The 25780-nt window shown below is 40.5% G+C and overlaps 1 protein-coding gene across 1 annotated transcript in view; it reads left to right on the top strand.

Annotated features, from left to right (window-relative positions):
• The window catches only part of tmem117 (transmembrane protein 117), a 51003-nt gene that overhangs the window by 9324 nt on the left and 15899 nt on the right, over positions 1-25780 (top strand). Inside the window, exons 3-4 of the mRNA XM_004069903.4 lie at positions 10827-10959; positions 24789-24888. Coding sequence (XP_004069951.1) covers positions 10827-10959; positions 24789-24888 — 233 coding nt within the window. The remainder of the gene's footprint in view (positions 1-10826; positions 10960-24788; positions 24889-25780) is intronic.

The raw sequence follows: 25780 nt of genomic DNA, 5'->3' as shown, positions 1-25780 counted from the left end.
TCACAGGGTGGAGAGGCCGATTGCTTGATGTTGCATGGTCTTTACTGTTGATGTGCCATTCGGCAAGACACTTGACCCCACATTGCTTCTACGAGACACATGTCTTTTTTCTGAATCATTCATCTTTCTCAACAAACATGTTCAACAGTTTTTCTTTTCCTGGATCAGTCAAGCATTTTCTCACGTCTGTAATACAAAAAAGGGAAACTGATTTTCTGTGCTTTACCGTATGCTACTCTTGACCCAAGATTATTGTAATACACTCACCTAATCCTTTCAGAGTCTCTGCTAATGTTAGAATAGTAATTTAGAATTAAATGCTCTACCTGGATCAAATCCTGTTTTACTTGGATTACAGGTACTTTATTTCAGCCAGGCGGCTCTTTCCTACTTACATTATTATCAGCGTAAGACAAGGCGGCATTAGCGTGGAGACCTTGCTACGCTCATCGGTTCTCTGAAGATCACAGCGTGTTCTGGAGGGCTTTGTGACTGAGAGCCATCTCATCCCTCTTGTTGTGGGTTTGATGATTAGAGCCCATAGGGTGCCATCTGGGCTCCGTCATGCGTTTATCATTTTGGAACGGCTGACGTCTGTAGAGAGAAGTGCCCTTTGGGATTAGTGCAAGATGTGATTGGAAGGTGCAGTTTGTGGGAGTGCAGTGGTGGGTGGCGTAAGTGAAAGCTTTTGTTTTGTGTGTGCGTATGTGTGTGTGTGTGTCTGCCCTACTGTGTTTTTACTTCTTTGTGTGAATGTGTTTTAGCTGAGAGTAGATTTACTTAGTACTGTACTTAGCAGTGAGAGACAAGAATGCTGAACTGTTGAAGACATCATCCCAATGGAGGCAGGCATTTCCAGACTGTATTATTGGACAGTTTTTTTTTTTACTGTTCGGATGTGAAGTTCCCCTTGTGATGAAGTGGCTATCCTTTCAAGGGTGTACCCCTGCCTTCGCCAAACAGCGGATAGGCTCCAGCAACCCCATGACCACCATGGAGCGTCAAAATTTCATTTTTGTAGCATTTTGGATTTAGGTTGTCAGAGATACGAAGAGCTGTACTGAATAACCCATCCAGACAAAACATTGGTGAATGATTTAAATGGAGGCCAAAATGATCTGACTTTGATTAAATACTGTACAATATCTACCTTTTAGATTGCAGCAAAGATAAAAAGAAATATGGTAAATGGCGTATACTTTTTTACGATTTTCTACATTCCTTGAAGACCCAAAGCGCTTTACAGTCATAGTCCCATTCACACCCTGATGGCGGTTCCGCTGTCAAACACTGGTGCCAACCTTCCACGGTTCAGTGTCTTGCCTAAGGACACTTGGCGGGAATCACACCTGCAATCTTCTGATCAGGGGTTGACCGCCCTACCGCTCCACCACGGCGGCCCAAAATATGCTTACGACTTGAAGTAGATGTGTTGATGAAACATGAAGACGAAGCCAAGTGCTGGCAAAACGAGAAAAAAAGCCAAAAAAAACAACATTTTTACCACCAATATATGGCTCGTTGTGGTCTACATCTAGGCCATAAATAACAACATGACATGATCTGCCGGGCCACTTACTGGAAGTACTACTTTGGCAGAGGAGTGCAATCTCTGCTCTTCATGCAGTCACGTCCCTGTGGAGGGACTTCCGTTGTCACTTTCAACCCCTGATTTATTATCTGTGCGCTTACTTACAGAGCCAACCTGCTCTCGGGACACAGTCATATTTTCTAGAAATAGAAGATTAGAAGACACTCTCACCCGGCAGCCCTGCTTGTATTTGTATTTGAGCTGAGACATGGCCACAGGATGGTGGTATTTTTGGTTTGAAATCTGGACAGTGATGGATTTAAGGCAGGCCCCCCCATAAAGCACTAGAAATATGCACTTGACAGTTGCGTCACGTTTGCCATGACCTTTCAGTGGCAGGCCAAAGATGAAACTTTATGCATTTAAAGACACATTTCCCATGAAAATGTTCTTTGTTTTTAACATCTTCTTGTGGTATTTTTCAAGGGGGACCTGGCTTCAGACGAGATGGCACCCAGACATCATTAGCCGGATGCTGAAATTTTAATTGTATTGAAACTTTTAAATGTGTATAGAAGGTTTAAATGGAGGTGAGCTTAAAATGGAGAAAAAATGTATTTCCAATAGGATATTAACAAAAGGGCTCAGATTTGTAAAACTGTTAACCCTTTTACACCGGAGCTTTAGCTCCAGTGTTTACATTCCGTAACTTTTCCATCCCTAACACAATCAACGTGACTCAGCTTATTCTGTCGCGAAGAGAAGCGATTTCGTACTGATTTGCAACACTATGTTAGTAACTTGTTGCATATTGGTGAAAATTCAGTGTTGTTTACCGGAGCAAAGTCGCTTACAGACTCAAAGAGCATTGTAGGTTTTGACAGAGAAGTCAAGTTAAATTAGTGTTTTTCGACTCAAAAAAAAAAAAGTGTATTTTTAGTCAGAAATGGGGAGGGGGGACGGGATGTGAACTTGTTGTCTGCAGTCAGGTTGTCTTGTAATTTTCTGATGATAGAGGACATATATCAAGAAAAATATTATTCTTTTCATCCGTTTATTCAATTGTTGTGATTTCAGAGAAGATGAAAAAAAAGCAGTTTGAAAAAGAACGTATTAGATATATACACAGAAAATACGCTGGGTGGGCCTCAAGCCCCCTGCTCTGAGCTCTCAGGAACATGGAGGGGAACGGGGGGCGGGGTTGCTCCAGACTACTGCCACACTGCAGGAACTATGTCCTAGAAAACAACATAGACTTTTGATTGTGGATAAAAATTTCATGATCATAATTTAAAAGAAAGATCAAAAGATGACTTTAATGTTTCTAAAAAATAAACAAATTCCAAGCTACATTTTCTAAATAAAAGTGTCTGCGCTGGGTTTGCTGGTGCTTGCCCCTTTCTCCATTCCCCACCTTTTGTTGCTCCTTTGATACCTGTGTGCCCCCCACCAGTGTAGACCAAAAAAGGTCACAGCAATCACTGCTGTGCTGCTGTGACCGTGCAGACCGGGCAGCTGTGATCTAATGTCATGTTCGGTGAGTCTTTTCATGCGCTGCTTCAAGCTGTATTGATCCGATGTCGATGTTGTAGGTCAATCAAAATGCTGCTATGATGTCTGTGTTGTGTTAGAAAGTTTCTACAGCTCACCATCTGATCTTTTTCCTACCAAAGGGGGTGTATGTGCAGTAAATGTGTGTTTTTTATTTTTTTCCTAAGGTTTTAATGACTCTCAGTTAAGTGCAAGCTGTTGTCCGTTTCATTGACTTTCTTGTCAAGCACTGCCCTCCGGGTGTATTTTCACCCACACCCTCTAAGTGCCTTTTCTATTTACTGTAGCTGTCTTCACTGTCACCAATGTTACAGGAGGGGGGGGGGGGGGGTCTCAACTGTGTGCTGGAACCACTTAAACAAGACCGACTGCTTAAGTGTTGCCTTCATCATGTTAGCCGCAGATTTTACTTAATTAGAGGAAAACATTTATCTTGTAGAATAGATCTTAATCTGCATGCCTTCCCCTTAGCTAAGGGCTATTTACAGTATCTGGAGCAGCTTTTTCTTTTTTTTTAAAGTTTTATTTACTTGAAAAGTAATCATGCAGATGTGCTTTATATAATTTTTGTGCAAACTTTTTTTATAACAACTAAATAGTAAATGGAAAAACTTTTCAAAATAAAAGGATGTTTTGCTTTTGACAGAATGAAGTTGAGTGCACTGAAGAGCCAGGCTGTCTACTATCTTTTTAAACAGTGACTGCTCATCTCTTGGAGCATCTTCGGGCTTCCACAGCTGTTTGCATCTGCCTGCAGCTGCTGCCGCTGGGAGGTTTCATGTGTGTGTTTGTCTTCTGCACTACGTGGATGATTAGGGACAATTACAGTGCAGATAATTGCTGATCAACGGTTGCTAATGCACACATCCAATAAAAGGTAGCTTTTTTTTATTGTTTTGTCTTTGAAATGGCTCCTCGACTTAAGTGGTTTGCGGCCGTAAATCAGGTGATTTATAACTTAAGCATTTCCCTGAATCTCTCCTAACAGAGAAGGAGACTACAGACTAGACATGCATTATTTTAAACACCTTAATTGCTTAACACAACTTGAACTGAGGGAAGCAGACCATCCGTCTGCCTCTCGAGAGTCCAGACGGTGACAGATAATGCTTCCTTGGGAAAGGTGAAGCTGAATCCCAATTCCACCTCTTCCCCGAGAACAATCCATCACTAAAAAGATGGACTAAGACGTAGTCTCAAATACATGGAATTGATGTTTCTGTTACTTATAAATCAAGCCTTAAATAGGTACCTTCATAAACTAATTTAAAGTCGCACTCCGATCATCTTTTGATGTACTTTCGAATTATTTCTGATGTTTTTTTTAAATTTCATTTTATGGTTATGCTGTTTTGAGGCAAAATCTGTGTCATTTTCTAGGACATAGTTCCTGCAGAGCGGCAGGAGTCCATTAGAAATTTGAGTCGTGGGTGGGACGGTTGGTCAGATGCGGTCAAATGATTCTTTCTTTTCCCTCTTTTCATAAAAAGCTGTAGTATGACCCTTTGAAGCTCACCTATTTTCAAAACTGATAGCTATAGAATGTGAGCAAGAGGCTACATATTCGAGTAACAGCATGAAGATTTGTAGATTTTATATATTGTGTATCTTGTTAGTTTTATCAAAACAATCAATAGGGGAAACAACGGTGACGATTTATTTTTAAAAACCAGCAAAAACATTATAGAGTTGTGTGATGTAATTTCCCAATATCACCAGCAGATGGAGACATAATTCCACTGTGAGAGAAAGTCTACCTTAAAAAAAACAGTGTCAGCCTTTAAAATATGTTGAAAACATAAAACCACTTTTGGATAAATTCGTTTGGTTCTAGCATAATCTGTGCAACACAACATATTCTGTGTCTAGGTGACAGTCTTCTTGTCTACTTGTGTTGTTGCTGTTGTTCCCTGGCCTTGCTGCAGACATGCTCACAAGTCTCCTCCTCACCAGATCTTTTACAGTAGCGGGGTCCAGTGACTCAAACGGACAGGATAAATAGTCCTAAGTCACTCCTCACTAAATCCAGTCCTCATTGGCTGTGGCAGTTTGACCATGTCTGATGTCACACTGCTTTAAAAGTCAGATCTGCTGCAACAAACATTACATCTATCTGAGCCTTTACAGTTTGCCTTTGTGATGAGTTCTGATGTAGCACTGAGTAAAACCTGCGTCTTATCTTTTTCCCCTGAAGCGATTCAATTTAAAATTCAAAACTTTATTGTCTTAATAAAAACAGACATTTTTTCTTTTAAAATGGTTCAACAAAATAAAAGACTGTTAACTCAGGCATTTATGAAATTATTTAAAATATACCAAATGTATAAAAACATAAATCATTGAAAAGCTTGATAGCAACAGAAAAGCAAAAAGCACATAGCTGATGTGTTGTGAAGTATTTAAAGTGATTATTGCAGATGCAATAAAATATTTCTTGTGACAAATCTTTCCGGGCCAGAGGGCTTGTGCATCACCTGCCTAAAGCAGTGATGCAGGGGCAGATGGCTTTCTTTATATTGTTCAGACAGAGAAATAATATTGGTTGAGTCTTTTTCACTGACATGTTTTACTATTCTGGTGAGTTTTTCTTTGTGCTTGTAGGTAAGAAAGTCCTACCAGGAGGAGATGTTATCAGTCAGTGGATTCGATGAGTGATCTGTAGAGTTAAAATGTCAAAAATCTTCAGTTTTCATTGAAGATATAGACGTTCTTACTTTTTTCTAATGCCGTCTTCAAACCGGGGATGTGTTGCATGTTCAGGAATGCCCTTTTAGCATATGGTGTTGACTGTTTGAACTATCGCTATCTGATTCTAGTGCATGTACCTACAGTTGGAAGAGGCTTGGTGTGAGATGTGGAGGTGGTACAAATCTAGCTTGTTTACAGCTCTGTTCGGACATATGAAGGGCTTAGTTTCATATAATTAATGCCGACCACAAACCACAATAATTAGTCTGTCCTCCACGATCAGATCATTTACGAACGGTGGGCACTTCTGTCGATTAAAGGACTTAATGCATTCCTGATTGGCCAAAGTTCAACGGGTTTAACTTCAAATGTGTGTTTAATGGCTGTGAGTTTTTTACAGAGAGCCCAGAAACAGACTTAAAAACCTGCCTAGTGAACACCAGAGTTCTGAACATGGAAGCCCCAAAAGCGCGTATACAATTGTTTACATAGACTTTTCATTGAACGTGGTTGCTTGAACACGGGTTACCGAGTGCCGGTGGGAATGTAGCATCAGGATCTTCATTTAGTCCGACGTACTCATGACGCATTTGAACTTCTGTACCTTTTTTACCTGCTAGCTTGTGATGTTGAGCTTTAGGGAGGTCTCAATAAAGGTTTGTGCCGGGGTGTGAACCTCCCGCTGGTGCTCTATCAGGGCCTGTTGTCTTTCAGATGTGCAACCAGGACACTTTCATCTGCATAAATTACACGTGTCATTCTCTTGTTCCTGCAGGTAATGTCATTTGTGCACACAGAAAACAGAATGGGGTACAGAACTGTGAGGGAGCCACTGTTGTGGATCTGAAAGCATTGAAAATACCTGCTGTGGAGGGTCTTTACAGAAGTCCTTCATCCATAACATTAGCACATTAGCAGGTTGACCTGGAGGACTGGTGTTGATGGTGTTAAAAGCTGATTATAAAAAGGCTCAAAAGTATTCAAATATTGTCACCTTTTCCTCTGTTGTGGTTTCTTTTGGTGCCAAGACAAAATATTTTTTCACATATAAATACCTGCAGAAAACACATCCAGGCTCCACCGGGAGAACTCAGCCGGGATTTGAATTAAAAACCTTTTTTACGCAGGTAAACCAGGTCAAGCAGCACACCCACACGCGGCGTTCATTTTTGTTATAAATGAAATATTGACTTTAGTATTAAGTAGGTGAACAACCACGACTTTTTAATTTAATCGCAGGTTAATTTTCTGAGAAAAGCATTTGAACTTCCAGCAGGAGTAAAAATCATTGTTAGTGTTCTCCGACTCTTTCTTTTAAGGAATCTCTGCATTTTATTTTTAGGTCTCTTGTGTTTGTGCCTGGTAAAAAAAAGAAAGAAAACAAAGCTAAATGCCAGCGAGGAGAGGCCGACCAGCACGGGAAACTATTGAAGAGTGAGCCAGGCCGGCGGTGGTCGGGGAAAAAATAGAGCATTGTGCTTCGCTGCCTGTCCGGCTGTGTTTGTCAGCGTGAACGTGGACAAAAACACAGCGAGTGGTCTGAAGAGCATGGAATGAAAGGGATGCTGACTGAACGGGAAGGCAAAAGAGTTGCCCCTGGGTAGATGGACGCCTCTGGCGCCGGACCACAGCCGTCACAAATGAAGTGGTGCGAGGGGGTTTTTGTGTGAGCAGTCAGCTAAAAACTGATTCAGGTTGAAGCAGAGGTATTCTAGGTATTTCATAGAGGATTTTGAAATGTACTACACTGGGAAAAACTAAACAATTTTTTGTATAGTCGCTGCCTAATGTTAACGGGACACCAGTTGTTTTTTTGGCAACAATTTTCTTCCCTTTACACAAACAGTAATGACTTTTCATTCTTGTGAATGATATAGTAATCGGATACTTTATATGATGCTATATAAAAAAAAATGTATGGCTGCAAATGTTTGATCAATCCTTAAAGTGTATATTTGACTAAAACAAGACCCCCATTCATCTTGTGGAGATTAAATCTGGAGACTTGGGGTCTGTGGAGGTCCCGTAAAATAGAATCTACTTTAATCAGTGAGAGCACCCCCTCTGGCTGCAATAGAAACCTTCCCAAATATAATCCAACAGTAACACTTTAGGTCACAAGTGATCCACTCCAGTTCTAACTCTCTGAGGAGACTGGTTTAGCTGTTTCTTCTCTTAGCTCAAGACATCATTTTACTGTACAAAACTATAGACATATTAGTTATATTTTTCTCATAAAAAAATAACCCAAACTGTTCATAAAATGGAGTTACTCTGTTTAAAGACATTTTACATTTAGTCTTATAAAATAAGATTACTCTTATTTTGGCATAATAAGAAAAAATATTATTTTTACACCATCGGGCGCACCAGGTAATAAGGCGTACCGTCAATGAATGGGCTATTTTCAAATTTATGTCATTTATAAGGCACACTGAGCTATAAGGCGCATTAAGTGAGACGAAAGAGGCAGTAGTATTGTCTATGACATTGCGCAAATTGGATCTGTGATAATAACTTTGCCTAATAGAAAACACGACAATTTTGAAAATTGACGAAATTGACATTTTTGCAAAAGTGCAATGGAAACACTTTTAGCATATTTACAATAACATCCGGTTTTGTTTGCAGAAACAGACAGGAGGCCATGTAGTACCTGTTAAAATCACTTCAACATCAGGAAAAACAACTAGAATTAATCTATATAGGGCGCTCTGTGATTTGTTTATATTTTTTAATGAAGGCTTTTACATGTGCCTTATACTGCAGAAAACAAGGTAATCTGTAAAAGTTGTTCTGACCAAATTTACCATTTTGTTCTTCTTTTTACTTCTCTGAGTAATACAAATTTAGAACGTTTTTTTCTGAAACTTTTAGTGAAATCACAAAAGTGCTCAGTCTGCTTTTCTTTGTGTTCACACCGCTGCACTGTTCTGTGAACTATCGCTTTATTCTGCCCACTTTATGTTTTCAAGGTTTCAGTCTTGCTCTTTTTTTTCTTTTTTTTATCAAGGTAGTGCTTGAATTCCTTGGAGTTATTTGTGGGGTCATTAGCTTGCTCCAGGATAAATCCCTGAACAACAAGGCACATATAGTGGATCCTGCATAGCGCCACAGAATGCTGTGGAAGCTGTTTTGGTTTAGAGGGCCTCTCTCATGTTGTCCTTCCTGAAAATCATTTCCTAAAAATGCCACTTTAGATATTTAAAAAAAAAAACATCTTCTTTACATTTCTGGCACCTCACTACTAAAATTTAATATAATATATAAAGCTATTTATGAGAGTTAAATTGCACTCCAATCATCTTTTGATCTATTATAAAAGCACTCCAGGGGTCTTTCGATTATGCCATTTTTAGATCAAATTTAAAAAAAACTGTGTCGTTTTCTAGGACATAGTTTCTGCAGAGCACCAGTAGTTCATTAGAAATGTGTCTCTGAACTGTGAGAGGCACTGCTGGTGAAGAGCAAGCCCGCCCCCACTTCCCTTCACCCATCAGTTTACACACTCTCCCACTATACAGCCCCTCACACCCCCAGCCTAACATTAACGGTGCAACAAAAATGGTGAACAATATTGGAGCTATTTACATGGATTTAGTCGTCTACAAGTGGATGCATCAGAATGGAGATTGTGACCGGCCATTTGTATTTTCTACGTCTCAACCACAATCTTTTTCTAACCACATTTTTCATCTGCTCCTGATTTACAATGATTTGAATAAAGACATACTCAGAAATTCAATTTTAAGCTTAGTTTTTTCTATATAAACATTCCCCAAGAAACATGTTAAAAAGAACAAAATGTGATTTGCATCACAGTGGGTCTTTAAAAATAGATTAAAATGGAAAGTTCTTGATTTTTCTGACACATGCCCACATAGAGCATTGCAGATTTTACATCCATTGTTTGGTTTTCATTAGTGTTCTACTATGTGTGTTCTGACTGGACATAAAACCCTGTTAAGCATATAAAGCAATAATGTCAACAAATGTATACAATTAGGTATTTCAATCTACTTAGACATGGGTAAAAAAAAAAAAAAAAAAAAATAGCATGCATGTAAGATGATGATGTTTTGTTTTCAATTCAGCCCCTTTTAAACCCGTCTAAATCTCACTTTTAAGGTAGCTGGTTGTTTTTTTTTTTTGCCCATGTCAAACATTTTAATGTTAAGATGTTGGCGAGAAAAGAGCAGCAGAGTGATTAATAATTTACAGAAAATATGTTGTAATTTTTATGAAGCACCCTTTGGTCTGCTGATGGCCTCATTGGGAGCCCCAGAGCTCATTCTGCTCTGAATCTTTATTTAAAACCTACATTTTCAACATTGTGACACAAAAAAAATACTTTTCTCATCTTATTTTATGTATATAAACTTTAATTCCCAAATCTCTCTGACTCAGGTCTGATTAACAAATATGCAAATTGATCAAAGTAAGTCGTCGCAATTGTATGAGCAGCAGGGCATGTCAGTTGGTGTAAAATTGCATTGTGGGTGCCTAATTGTATCCCACGTACCTATTTCCCAGAACTCTGAGTAATTACATTTTCACCACGCAAGAAATGAGTCCATTTGATTTAAGGGTACATGAATTTATTTTTCTGTGTGCCACCAAAGCTACTTGAGACCATGGCAACAAGCCACCTGGGATATAATAAACCATCTTGTCTTCATGAGATCTGCCAGGAAGTGCCACCAGAGTACAAATGGGTTCAATTGTGTATTCAGTGCGCAAGGCTGCTTATCTGAATCAATCTTGTGCTTTGCAGAGAGATCTTCTCTACTAGGATTTTAAGGCTTAACTCCAAATTTTAAATGTTTGAATCATTTCCGACATCAGGCCGAACTTGCATCGGGAGAAAAAGGTTAATCGAGGAGATTAAAAGATGTGTGTATGAATATGTCATGTGGTGAGGAATTGTTTGCCCTTAGAAGAGATACTTTCTCAGAAGATGTCACGGATTCTTCGACCACGTTACTCCCTCTAGCACATTTTAAATATGCTGTTTGAGCCAACTCTGACAGCAGTGACCTTGTCGTGCTTCCTTTAGGTCGATACCTGCGGCTGAAAATGTTCCGCGAGGATCATGGCTCCTGGATGACCATGTTCTTCAGCACCATCCTCTTCCTCTTCATCTTCTCACAGATCTACAACCTTTTCCTGTTGATGGCTGGGAATATGAAGTAAGACATTCAATCTTTCCTTCTCTCTGCCCTCCCACCCCCATTCTGTGCCCCCCCATTTGTTAGAGCCAGAGCGCGCTTCCTTTTAGCCGGAGTGATTGATTTTAGCGTCGCGCCTGATAAGAGACTCAATACCAGGCTGATTCATCAGCCCGGGCTTTAAATCACAGGTAGGTGCTGTCGAGGAGAATGCGGTTCATTCTGAAAGATCACCTTCAGGATCACTACTTATTTTCTCATAAATGTGGTTTATTTTTGACACCCCTTGGCAGAAAACCCCCTTTTTTTTGTCGTCTTAGTCTGTGTCTTGCTTTCTGTTTCTTTTATTTTTATGTGTGTCTGTTGCCACCTGTAAGGGGACCGCTGTGTGCACACTAGAGCCTGACAGTCAGTCGCATTTCAGCCTCCTGACAGGAATTCAGTTATGCATTTGCAATGTGTCCATCCAGAGGAAGGAAAACATGTCCTTGAAGGCAACCTAAGAGACACGGGGTCACAGACAGATGATTTTCAATCTTGTTTGCGCGATTTGCAGAAATTTTGCAAGTGGAAAAAAAAAAGGGCAGGATGGCAGGTGACTGTTTAGATACAAACTGTCAAGGAGGAGGCCAAGGAAAACATCTTTCCTTAGCAACAAGGAATGTCAATCAGCTTATAATGTGCTGAAGGCTTTAACCCACTGCTACAGACAAGATGGTCCGTTTTTCTGTAGCTGAAGGGATGAATTTGTGTATCCACCCCATTTGTCACTTGGCTGGGAAGGTTGACGCAGACATCCATCTTCTTTGTTGTTTCTTCTTGGTCAAGAAAGTGAGTGGACAGCTGAGCGAAAGGCTACCTATGTGTCTGGCTCAGGGAAAGTTAGATCTTTGGGCCTTTTTTTCCATTACCATATTTTTCGTCTTTGATTAGTTTGGTTGGGGGTAAAAAAAAGGGGAGGGGCTCATATAGTCGTTATTTTCCCACTTACAACCACTTGAGAGTCCTGCAGGTGTGTGAATTATTATTTAGCAACCCAGAAGAAGAAGAAGCGGCGCTCAGTCTGATCTCATGAACTTTAAAATATTTATCTTTTGCATCGAGACATTATTATTAGTGTTTTTATTTTTTCCTTCTTCTGATAATTCAAGACAACCATACCGAAGACATCAACTGCCAGAACCAGAAGTCCTTGACCGGAACTGGAAGGCCTCCCATATTCGTTAAAATATTTTAACTGCCAACCGTTACCGCTGCGATTTCCCCATTTTAAACTTTAATTTAAAAAACGAATTTATTTGCAAGTCTGAACACTTTGGGGTTAAAGTTAGTTTAAGGTGTATAACCTCCACCTCCAGTCGACGATGTCAGACGCCGTTTTGTCTGCAGCCTGTTCCCTCACAGATAATTGCAGCTCAGCAATCATCACAGATTCCTTCAGATGCAGCTCCTGCAGTAGACGGTGAAGCTCACTGTACTGGGAAAGTCTTTGAAGGATCTCATGAACACAGACATGGAGACGCGATGTTTTTGTAGAGTCTCTTAAAAATGAATAAACCTGATCCCTCAACATCATCCGTGTCTTCTGTGCGTTGTAAATAAGATATACAGTCCATGTATTGATGAGGCTGAAAACTTTTCACTGTAGCTTCTCCCACACGTGGTGACAGGCATCAACGATCGAATTTGACTTGCATCAAAACAGTGTCGGAGTTGTTTGGAAGTGTTTTTTCTCCTAAAAGTGTGACTTTCTCCTATATTATACTTTTTTGTTGGCTGCTGCAACCTATACTGTACTTCGGTGCGACTTGTAGTCCGAAAACCACAGTAATTGGAATTTGCCTCAAAGTGAAGTTTTCTGACATCTGAGGAAGCATAGTAAATGTGGATTTTTGTGTGTGCCATATGTTCTTTGCAGTCCATACAATGGTTTGGTTGTGTGATATAAGCATCGTGCTGTAAGGCTCTTTTTGCAAAGACAGATGGAGCTGTTGTCAAGTGAGTGAATCTAGCAGCTCCAGAGCAGTTGAGCTGTCCCTGCACTGGCTCTCCCACCCACTTCCTCCATCCCTCTTTCCTGCTCGTTTTCTTCCTGCTCAAGCAGAGTGTCCACCAAGGACCAGGACTCTGCCAAAATCCATTAGCGCTCACGTCCCTGTTCGAGACCGGCATGTAGGAGCAGTGCGCAATTTCTTTTTTAAAAAAATCACACAGGCTCGGAGCTGCAATGGCAGGAATGCAGCAGCTTGGGCAAACAAGGTGATAGAAGGGATGGAGGAGAGCACAAGGAATGATGGGAGGAGAAATCTCCAGCTCTGATGATGCGGTGAAACTTAAATCTTTTCATCTAAGTCCAAACCCTATTCGCAAAACTCCCCTCAGTTCTCCAGCCGTCCTCTCCCCCTGCAGCAAAAAAGCTGTTGTAATTCTTTCACAGCCTAAAGGAGAAGTACAAATATTCCTTTGTGGCTGCAGCTGTCCCTCTGTGGGAGTGACTGCTGGTGCTTCTTTTCGTTTGTGCTGAAAGAATCAGCTGCTGTGAGGTACATTTGTACTGCCAAGAGTTTTTTACAAAGAAAAAAAAAAGGTTTGTTTTTTTGGCTTGAGTCCGGCTGCTTTGACATCAAGCCATGATGGTGCACTGCAGGGGAATGCTCTGCTATTGGCTGGATGTGACCCCCTCCTCCCCTCCACACACACACACACACACACACACATGCAACATATTGTTCCTGTCTCACACCACTTTCATGGCGGTGTGTGCCATGGGGGTGGGGTTTGTGTCTGTCCTCCTGCTGTCTCCCTGACCTGATGCTGTATGCCGTCCGCGCTCCGCTCTCATTAATATGCTTTCATTTTCTCTGACCTTTCATTTGGTCCCGAGCTTGATTTAATTAAAACCAAAGATACATTTATGAGGGAAGACGATAAACTGAGCCATTAGTGCAGCAAACATCCTCTGATGAAGGGTTATAAATTCTTTCCCATGACAAGCATTTATGGAGTGATGTAAAACAGGTTAATCAACGTCATTAATCATACACACGTCCGGCAAAGTCAGCCAGTATTATGCCAGCCAATTCCAAGTGACTGCCCATCAACCTGCTAACCGGGTAATGTCATCAGAGATGGGGGCAAAAAGCTTGGACCGTTGAGGCTCCTTGGGAACTGTAATCCTTACTTGTTACCAATCCCTCACATCTGGGCTATTTGCATTTTAATGCAACTGTCAGATTAGTCGTGGGCTGTTTGTGTGAAACTACGAGAGTGTGACCGCCCAGGGAGTTGGACGGGCTTCACGGATGTTTTGTCATGCTGCACAAACCCCATTCCGCCATCTTACGGCACCATTACCAGCTGAAATCAGCCCCTAATTACTCCGAGTTATTTAATTAGGACGGCCCAATGCGTGGTGCACACATTAATCAAGGATAATTTGGAGAAAGGGAGGTAATACATGAGAGGGGAAATGGAAACAGCTGGGGGCGGACTGGAAGCTTTTTTATGACATATTTTCTTTTTAAGTAAATTTGTGCATCAAAGCATACCTGTCAGGTTAAGAGGAGGAGTCACTTCCCTGAGTGTTTGCAGTTGGCGGATAAGTTTAATGAAGACTTGAGATTGTCGCGTGTAGAATGTTGAACGCAGCGGGATTAGATCCCACTGTATAACAGCCTTTGCCTTTGTTTGCATCATCCTTTGTGCTGTATGTGTGCAAGCCCCCTCGTTGTGTCTGTTTGCTTGTCTGGCACTAAGCCGGGGTAATGCCAGGGACGAGAGGCTAAGTAAATAGCATGTTGGAGTATGCGGTTGCCTCCTGTTGCACATAGTTACAGACGGGACCAGAAATATATCACACAATTTCTGACAAGAGGATAAATAAGCCGGCCTGGAAAAAAGGAAATACTGTTATGTCACGATGTATTCTTTCTTTTCATTGCTTTCTTCAAAACTATGGAAAAACTTTATTTTTTAGGGGAAATGTTGAGCTGTCTTCTATTTTCGTTTCTTGTTCTACAGTTTATTGTCCTGCTGATACTGTGGATATTTTGGCATTTATGTCAAACAATCCATAAATTATAAGCAAGAACTTGATTTTTTGATGAATATTGAAGCACATACTTTAGTGACATGAGGCAAAGATCAGTGCAACATAGAAAGTTATTTAATTGGTTTTATTGAACTCAGCCTATTTTCTATCTTAAAGATACAGACAACTATGAAAACTGCAAACTTTGACTATTACATGATTTTTTTGGTAAAATACCCGTGGTAGGGAACCTTATGCTTTTTGTTACTATTACTACTATTAGGAGTTAATATTTTAACTATATGCAGTTTGCAAACCAAAGATTTCCATCCTTCTGCTGTTATTTTGAAAAAGAAAATAGTATTAATGCAATTAGGCCTGCACAATATACCGCAAATTTATCGTTATCGCAATATCCAGCTCTGCAATATGCATATCGCAAAAGGCGGCGAATATCGCAATAAATCGCAAACCCAAAATGTGTTAAAACAATCTTCTAGCAGCTTGAAGCATTTAACGAATCAAATAAATCCCTTTATGCTTTGACCAATCAGATGGACGCCTTCCCATTGTTGACCAATCAGATGGAGGCCTATTATGTTAACCCTGGTCCTGAAGAGCCTCAACCCTGCCTGTTTTCCAGCTCTCCTTAACCAGCTTGCTGTTGATTGGCTGACTCAAGTGATTTCACATCCTGATTGACTGAACACACCTGATTTTGGTTATCATTATCGAGCAGTCTAGGGAGAATTGGAAAACTGACAGGGTTGAGGCTCTTGAGGACCAGGGTTAGCCACCCTGACGTTTGTCCCCCATGTCGATGAGGGTCATTTGGAGTATAATTTTTAAACTGTTGCAATGAAATGGGAATGATGTTTTTGTTTATTTTTCTATTTGTTTATTTACCGCAAATTTATCGTTATCGCAATATTGATCACTAATATCGCATATCGCAAGTTTTCCTCATATCGTGCAGCCCTAAATGCAATGCTCAAATACTGTAGAGCAGGTTTTACTCAAATCTTTTATTTATATGTGACATAATCTTCAAATGAGTGCTTGTAAATACAGCAGAAAACTTTTATACACTGAGCTTAGAGGTTTCTGAGTATCTCCTGAGTCCTGGGGCAAAGGTCATCATGTAGCCTTACACTAAGTCATATACTCAAGAGCTAACAAGAATAAGAGTTTTAACCTTGGCTGCAGAAGATGTCAGCTGGAAATATAAAGACTGCACTCCGCTGAGGATACAGTGTGCACATGTTAATCATCAATACATAAACTGATGTTGAATTGACATTGAACAGGCATTTTTTATATAGTAAATACAAAGTGTCCAGAAGGTGGAAAGCAGTGAGGAGCTGAAGATTAAACAAATAGCCTAACTGATCATCATCAAAGATCCACTTTGATGAAAATTCTGTTTTTGATGTTTTTAGAATCTTCTTGTGAAATTTTTCTGATAATGGAGGACAGATGTTAAGAAAATTGAGCCTAAAATTGCATTTCTGAGTATTTGTTTGTTCAAATGACTGAATTCATTCTGAGATGTTGTGAGGGGCTTTATGCTAGCGGGAGAACGCGTAAGCAGATGGATGATGGGGGCGGGCTTACCCTGCCACAACAGTCCCATTCAAAACCTAGAGACTTATTTCTAATAGACTACTCTGCAGAAACTATGTCCTGAAAAAAACAACACAGGTTTTTGCATTTTGGATAAAAACAGCATAATTATAACTAAAAGACCACTGGGAACGCTTTGAAATTCGATCAACAGATGACTGGAGTGGGAAATTTTACAGACCACGGGATGCTTCCCATCCAAATAGCTTCTTCAGATCTAGCTGCTGATGGGTAATTCATGTTGTTTATGTACTGACTAATTCAGAGGTGTTAGACATTATGTGAGCATATGCAACGATGCAATGATGAATGGATGAATGGATGCAATGATGCAATTGGTTGACGTTACTTGGTATGGCTCTGAGGTAATTGTTTACTGTTAATTGGTGGGGGAGTGTGAAGGACACACGATTCTCCTGGGTAGAGATGGTAAACCAGGCTTGTGCATCTCGTCTCAAGGTTTTCCCATTTTGACATAGATGACCTCCTTGACTCCTCTTTCAAACCATGCTGTTTCCTGTTCTTTATTGTCTTCAAAGGATTCTCTATTGTCCTTGAGGTCCAGGTGAAGTTCAGAATCGTGACGTGATGTAGCTCTTCTGTGCTGTGTGTTCTTTAGCGGAGGAGTTGTTACGTTCTAACGAATGTACAGATCAGAGCGCTCCTTAATGCACTAGGATAGCATAGACCATCAATACATGTGATGACATCCGCTGATACAGCTGATAATGTTATTCTTCTCTTCTGTGATAGACTAAAGACCCTTCCAGGGTGTACCCTGCCTTCATCCAACTGTGGCTTGATAGGGCTTACCAACCCTGACCCCAAAAAGGATTAGGCAGTTTTAGGAAATGGATGCATCGGTTATTCTCCTATATTTTTGACATAATAAAGAAGTTCTATTTCTGCTTGTTGGTGGGTTTTGTATGTGTCAGTGTCAAGAAAGGTTAAAGACCTTTGTGTTATAATATGATGTGTTTAAGACCAGTGTACATCTTTTTTTTTTGTCTGCTAGTAGGATAGTGATACAGTATGGTCTGCATAGATGTATTGCTCCTCTTTCCTCTGAGGTGAGGTTGGTAGTAGGTGCTTTGGCACTTCAGACAGTGACTGACACCTTAATCCTCCATTGTTCTGCATCAGTGTTAGGGGGGTTGTTTATCTTTATAGCAGGTTCTGTCATTATAATGAATTCCCCTACGAGAATTTGGTCGGATGTAATGATAACAATAACGCCTTTGGACAGAACTTTCTATGCCATTTCCGTGAGTTCCCTGTCAGAGAGATTTTTCTCCATCCATCCACTCAGCCCTAGTGTCTTGAGGTGGGAGTTTATTGTTCTTCCAAAAATAGTTTGCTCTGGAATTTGGCAAGTTGCATTTATAACTTCTGGTATATCTGTCACTGATGTTCTTTCACCTTGTGCTGTATGGTCTGTGGTGTATTGATACAAATGATAACTTGTTCCATGCTGAAAACTGGTAATGCAGAAGCACGGTCTTTGTTTTTGTTTTTTTTACAGAAGAAAGTACACTATAAAGTACATAAACTGGACAGATTTGACAAATTGTCTAAAAGAAGGGTGAAGAAGCCATCTGTGTCAAAATGGACAGACCTCACCTTTACAGAGGTGCTGGTTTGAGAGATTTCCTGCTAGTAACCTCTTTTTTTAACTTCTTTGTCTTTGCCCTAGAAACCAAGGGCTCTATTTACACACATTTCTTGCAAACATAAAGGAACATCCCTTCTGAGCAACACCAAGACCACGAATTTGATTATCACTGGATCGTTAACATTTTTAATCTGCTCACATGACATCTAATTGTCTGCAAAGATTCTCAGGCCTCGAGGTCATGTTACCTCAGAATACTGTTCTTCAAGCTAAAGTCCACTGATAAATATTACTGGATTGGCTGTCACATGACATACAACGTTATACACTTACACCATTACTATCCATTGAATGTTGCACGTCTTGCTGAGTGAAGAAAAGACAAGGTCCAAATAAGTCCGCAACGAATCAAAAAAGGAGACGTAATCTTTTGTCATCAACTGCAAAATTTATGACAGCAAAATAATCATATCCAGAGGAATCACCTTTCATATCTTAGTAATCACATTTCAATAGAGAAAAAAATCAGGCTGGGAAACGTGAAGTGGTGCAAGCAAGAAGCATGCTAGTTTGGTTCATCGATGTATATTTTTTAGAAAGTGACTATTCGCATGAGATTTCCCAAAGTCATGCGGCCTGTGCTGAACTGCTGATGTTATTCACATCTAGATGTTATTCACACGTATTTATGTGCGACCAAGATGCACATTGCTGCACTTAATTTAAGTTTTTTTGTTTTGTGTTTTTTTAATCTATACATTTCATAATTTCTAAATTAGATTAATCCGTGTAAATTATTTATTACTTTGACTACAATGCTTGAAATCAATCAATCAATCAATCAATAAATCAAGCAAGAAAGCAAGAAATCTTATGTTATGTTATGTTATGTTACATTACAATGCATATTCCAAGAATAATAAAAATAATGTATTAAAAGTTGTAGTTTCTTCCTTTTCATCATGGTACTTTTTTACGTACGATAGTCGAACCTCGGATACAGGAACAACAGTGCGGTTTCCGTCCTGGTCGTGGAACAGTGGACCAGCTCTACACCCTATCTAGGGTGCTGGAGGGATTGTGGGAGTTCGCTCATCCAGTCCATATATGTTTTGTGTATTTGGAGAAGGCATTCGACCGCGTCCCCCGTGGTATCCTGTGGGGGGGTGCTCTGGGATTATGGGGTCCGGGTGCCTTACTAAGGGCTGTCCAGTCTCTGTATGACCAGAGTAGGAGCTTGGTTCGCATAGCCGGCAGTAAGTCAGACCTGTTCCTGGTCCATGTTGGACTCCGGCAGGGCTGACCTTTTATCACCGGTTCTGTTCATAGTTTTTATGGACAGAATTTCTAGGCGCAGCCAGGGGCCGGAGGGGATCTGGTTTGGGGACGACAGGATTTCCTCTCTGCTTTTTGCAGATGATGTTGTCCTGTTGGCTTCATCGAGCCAGGACCTCCAGCGTGCATTGGGGCGGTTTGCAGCCGAGTGTGAAGCGTCTGGGATGAGGGTCAGCACCGCTAAATCTGAGGCCATGGTTCTTGACCGGAGAAAGGTAGCTTGCCATCTCTCGGTGGGTGGAGTATCCTTACCCCAGGTGGAGGAGTTTAAATATCTGGGGGTCTTGTTCACGAGTGAGGGAAGACCGGAGCGTGAGATTGACAGGCGGATCGGAGCTGCGTCCGTAGTTATGCGGTCGCTGTATCGGTCCGTTGTGGGGAAGACAGAGCTGAGCCGAAAAGCAAAGCTCTCAATTTACCGGTTGATCTTCGTTCCAATACTCACCTATGGTCATGAGCTATGGGTCATGACTGAAAGAACGAGGTCCCCAATACAAGCGGCTGAAATGAGCTTCCTCCGTAGGGTGGCGGGGCGCTCCCTTAGAGATAGGGTGAGAAGCTCGGCCACCCGCGGAGAGCTCGGAGTAGAACCGCTTCTCCTCCACATCGAAAGGAGCCAGTTGAGGTGGCTCGGGCATCTAGTCCGGATGCCTCCTGGACGCCTCCCTGGAGAGGTGTTCCGGGGATGTCCCACTGGGCGGAGGCCCCGGGGAAGACCCAGGACACGCTGGAGAGACTCGTCTCTCGGCTGGCCTGGGAACGCCTCGGGGTTCCCCCAGAGGAGCTGGAGGAAGTGGCTGGGGCGAGGGAAGTCTGGGCATCTTAGCTTAGACTGCTGCCCCCGCGACCCGGTCCCGGATAAGCGGAGGAAGATGGATGGATGGATGGATACTTTTTTACAAGGTGTTACTTCATTTTATTTGTATGTGTGGTACTGGGAGTTTTATTTATTTATTTATTATTATAATATAAATTTTTTTTTAGCACTTCGAGAGATTTGTTACAGTACAAAAGATGTGCTGTTACGTTTTTTGTTCTGCAACCTCTGCACGTTATGTCAGTACAGTCATTAAATATATTTGACACTTTAAAGGTGCAAAACACAAGTATACCAATCAAAGTATTATTTATTTAAGTCACACGCTGAAAGTTCAAAACGTTTGATGGACAGATTCTCCTGAGCCCAATTTGAAGTGGTAGGGGTGTAGACTTTCAACAAAGGTGGTTGCCGTAGAAACGTGAACAAAAATAATTGACTTGATTTAGTTGGAGCCGGAAGCAAGTCATTTTCTGTGGGTGACTCACTTGGTCCAGTTCGCATTTACAGTACCGGTAAATAGATTTTACGGTCAGTTGTCATGGATAAAATAAAAACCCAAAAGTTTTAAAAACTATTATAGATAGGTTTTTTTGGTTTGAAGTTAAACCTTTTGACGTAGAAGGCAAGAGGAATTTGCTCTCCTGTGTAACTAGCCTCCAGTGGAGATTTGAGGAACTGCACATCTGGTACTTTTGGATTGGTGTTAAAGTAGGAAACTTGTCAAACAGAAACTTGTCTGTCATCTGACACACTTTGTGATTGCAGCAGCATAGTGTAGGACATGTTTAAGATAGATTTTAAGATACAAAAGCCATGGATTTTATGTCACGAACCTTACAATTAATGGACATAAACAAATTTCAGCCATTTGTGGGACATACTGTATATCTCACTATGCAGCTGGCATTTCATAATTTCCATGGGACAAGCTGAATATTTATATCATATCTAGGGTAATGCCCTGATGATAATTACTGGGAGTCCAAGCCACAAAAGAGATAGAGACTGAGGAGTCACCTGCTAGTTTAGTGCTGCAAGGATGATTCTTTGTAGAATGTAAAATAGAAACTTGGGCTTAATCTCCCCTGGGAGATAGTAAAGTGCTAGTGAAGACTTTATTTTACGCTTTAGCATTCCCAGTAACTGCTACTGCTCCCAGTTGTGAACACTTAGTACAGCATTAGCCACTGTAGTGCACAGGAAGGAGACCAACATTGCATTTCAATGGGGAGCCAGTCAAGGTTGCAATTTTATGTCCTGAGTGGGTCCAGCGTTTTATGGAGTGGGAGATGTCAGCCAGTTATTGCAGGGTCTAAATCATTTTACTCTATGTCACAAAAAAAGATGTTCATGAAAGAAAAAAATTGGTGTAACAATGTGCACTTACAGGTGAACTGAGGGGGAAAATAATTAGAAATATTTGCAGACTTGAAAGAGAAACCCTCAAAGCTGGTTTAAGTTACTAAATTAAAATACCAAATACTAAATTAAAATAACGTTTGTTTCTATTGATTTGACCTTATCTGAAAATTTTTTTGTGGTCAAATAAATTAAATGTCTATTTAGTTTAGGGTTGTGGCATACTGTTTAAACTGATTCTGAATCAGTTTTACCATTGGAGAATGGATTCATCAACGTGTGAATCAGTTTTTTTAAATGATTTTTTTAGCTAAAAATTGATTTTTTTTTTTTTGGTTTCTGAAATACTAATTTGGACGTGCAGTGAATTTGCTGTTTGACACTTGTCCAAAAATGTTATCATAAACTAGACGCCCCAAATGCTAAGATGGAGGAGCTACCGCCAACTGTTTTCAATGTATTTCAATGGATGATGTTGAAAGATCAGATTTGTTTATTTGAAAAGCTCTACAAAAGTAATCATGTCTCCATGTCTGTTTTATTTTTAAAGTTGGGGTAGTTTTAGAAATCTTTTGTATGTCAAACAAACCCAAAAAGCATGCATTCCACAAATACACTTCAGAACAAAAAGCTTGCAAATTACATCTTTCCTCCAACACAAACTGTGAAAAGAGCTGTCTTCTTTTTAGGCAAAAATTCCCTTTGCAGGATTAATCAACATTAGTTTTTTTTTTTTTTTTTACTCTATTCGGACTATAGTGTTGCACCATAGAAATAATCAAAATGTATTTTTTTTTCTCCATACCGTTATATGTTGTAAAGCATAACAGCGAGCGCTTTGTTTTTTTTTTAAAGAAAACACAAGAATTGACTAGAAAACAGAATAGAAATAGAAATTAATTTTCAGTGCATAAAACATAATTAAGAGAAAAAAGTGATATAGTTTCAGTTGGAGCTTTTATCTCAGCTAACTTAATAATAAAGGGAAACAAAACTGTTTTCTTTGTGAATGTATTAACTATAGTTACTAAAGTGGTCTTTTTTAGACTTGTAAAAGTCAAACAGGGGTGATGTCCAAACTGTGTAATTTATTGTCCTCTGTAGCATAAAATTGTAATTTCTTCGTTTTTTGCTGGAAAAGCTCTAAAAGTCCTGGAATATTATATTTGAACAAATGTGGGGAACCTGATAACATTCCACAGAGGGTCAGAGCGGCCGAGCTGGCCAAGTTGGCACCAACTTTGCAAACTGCTCTATGATTAGGCCACATGACCCATTTTGGAGCTGATTATTCATGGTGCTACTGTACCAATGTTCCATTACACCTAATTCTCTCATTAGGTCATCCAGCTCTAAAGGTCATTAAAGTTTCAGCCAGCATGAATAAGTCAGGAGCCTCCGCCTCTGATCATGCATTACAAAGAGTCCCCAAACTCATCATAGGTGCTCCACAAGCAGGAAAAAGGAGTTCTCAAAGTGAGAAGGAAACACATCTATTTAATTAAATGTGAGAAGGGCAGAGGCTGGCAGCAGAATAGAGTTGATATTTATTTTTTTCTCAAACATTGCACCTGGCCTAGAAAGCATTTCCAGAAGTATCGATTAGAATTCCACTGCGGGTAAATGACTCCCTATGGGATCTCCTTGGAATCTGGAGCAGGGCCAAACCCCTGAATGTCCACCCAACTTAATGCAGATATAAATCGCCATTCCAATCAAGGGCTTTTTATTCCAGACTTAAGTAAGCTAATACTTCAGCTGCAGGCTGCACACTTCCGTCAATAAAACCCTGCCAGATCTGTTAAATGGACGCCTCGTAGGTGACACATAATTTATTTTTCTGATGAGGGATATTTCCGGCTCGGTTGTAGTATCGAGGTGGCAGACAGCTCACTGTTAGTCATGCTTGGTCTGTGTTGCCTGAATTAAAATTAGGGCCAGCACACATGAAAAGGCGCGGACAATTATCATTAATGAAAAATTAACACTCATTCTGCCTGCTTCAGCTAATGGTTGTCTTCCACCGGTTCTCAACATATTGCTTTGACTTGTTTGACGACAACTCATTTAAAAGGTTGACAACGCACCAAATGGAACTGTAACTGCAACCTGCTAAGGGAAGCTACGAAAATAAACCACAGAGGAGTAAATGTATTTATGTGAAATAATCTCTACTTCAGCAAGATTGTAGGCACTTTTTTTTTTTTGGAGCCCATATGTGCAATATGTATCATTTTTTATTGTTTTGTGCTTGTGGCCAGAAAATTACCAGGGAAAACAAAGATGAATGGAACCATTGACTTCAAACACGACCCCTTGACAGCACCGCCTGAGCCCTATCCATCGCCATCTATTATATTCATGAGCGTGACCTGTTGGGGGAGGCGAAGTGCGCCCACCTGCTCCTCGGCTTTTGAGACACTGGCTGCCAGGAGATCAAACAGGTCTCGTCGCTCCCCTCTGTTCTCCTTTTCTTCCTGGCAAGTTCCATATAGGAAGCGACTGACCCACTTCCCCCCGCCTCCCTCTGGCATTACCTGGAGAAAATCGAGTGTTGGTGGGCTCGTAGGGTTGAACAAAAGCCCCTGCTTTTCTGGGACAAAAGAGTAACGATGAGCTCAAAGAAAGCATGTCATTTTTTATCAAAGACTATTGCATGTGGAATTGGCTCTCTAATGGCGTGTCTAGTAGAGGGTTTGCGTCTGTCAGGAGGGATTTTATTTGGATGGCAGCAGTAATTCGAAATCAGCTAGACGTTGGACAAATTTGCCAAACACCGCAGGACCAAATGAAGCTGGTGATCGACAATAAATTCCACTGTGCTGCTGTAAATTGTTGACAATCCTGGGGGGCTTTGTGGAATGTAGAGGCAGCACTCATTGTTTTCCCAGGATTAGGTTTTTATTGATTGACTATGATGGTGAGCATCTAGATACTTAGTGAGAGCGACCATTTTTCCTCAGTTCTTTCTGACACTGCTCCTGCTTTCCCCATCTGTTCTACTTGCTTTTACATCCCTCTTCAGATGCTACATATTTTATGCCTGTTCTCTCTGGTTCTTTTCCTTGCAGGCCTCACATGGTGACAGAATACATGGGAATCAGGAATGAGAGTTTTATGAAGATTGCTGCAGTGGGGACATGGATGGGAGATTTTGTCACCGCTTGGATGGTGAGATTTCACCCCTAAAACATCCATTACTCCAAACATGGTTTCCAATTATTAGAGAAATTCAGTTTTTTTACTGGCACTATCACTTAGTTGGCAGATTTATAGAGGGGTAGATGTGTTATCATATTTCTGCACTATAGGGCGCACCAGATAAAACCATCAATAAATGGTCTATTTTCAAGATTACGTCATATATATATATATAGGGCTCACCAAACTATATCGCGCATTAAGCTTTAAGAGTCAGAGATAGGTTTGTCAGTCATTATCCTTGATAAACTGCGCTCACAGTAACTCTAGAACTTGTTTGTAACACACTACACATTAGTTTTGCTAGAGACGTTAGCCGTCTAAGCATATTAACAGTACCCGTAACTCCCAACTTTGTTTCCAATACGTAAAAAATCTAGACTGATACAACTAAGCGTACTGTGAGTATGCTAACTTCCAACACATCCAAAAATGTTGACAGTTTGCTGTGTACAGTGGGGCAAAAAATGAGTCAGCCACCAATTGCGCAAGTTCTCCCACTTAAAAGGATGAGAGGCCAGAAATTTTCATCATACGTATACCTCAAATATAAAAGACAAAATGAGAAAGAAAATCCAGAAAATCACATTGTCTGATTTTTAAAGATTTTATTTATAAATAGTGGAACATAAGTATTTGGTCAATGACAAAAGTTAAACTGAATACTTTGTTATATACCCTTTGTTGGCAATGACAGCAGTCAAATGTTTTCTGTAAGCCTTCACAAGGTTTCTTCAAACTTTTAATGGTATTCTGGCCCATTCCTCCATGCAGATCTTCTCTAGAGCAGTGATGTTTTGGGGTTGTTGCTGGGCAACACAGACTTTCAACTCCCTCCAAAGATTTTATAGGAGATTTTCTC

This window comes from Oryzias latipes, chromosome 6 (assembly GCF_002234675.1).
Source record: "Oryzias latipes chromosome 6, ASM223467v1".
In the NCBI taxonomy this organism is placed as follows: domain Eukaryota; kingdom Metazoa; phylum Chordata; class Actinopteri; order Beloniformes; family Adrianichthyidae; genus Oryzias; species Oryzias latipes.
The sequence above is the reverse complement of the archived record's forward strand: the minus strand, read 5'-3'. Positions and strand labels throughout refer to the sequence as shown.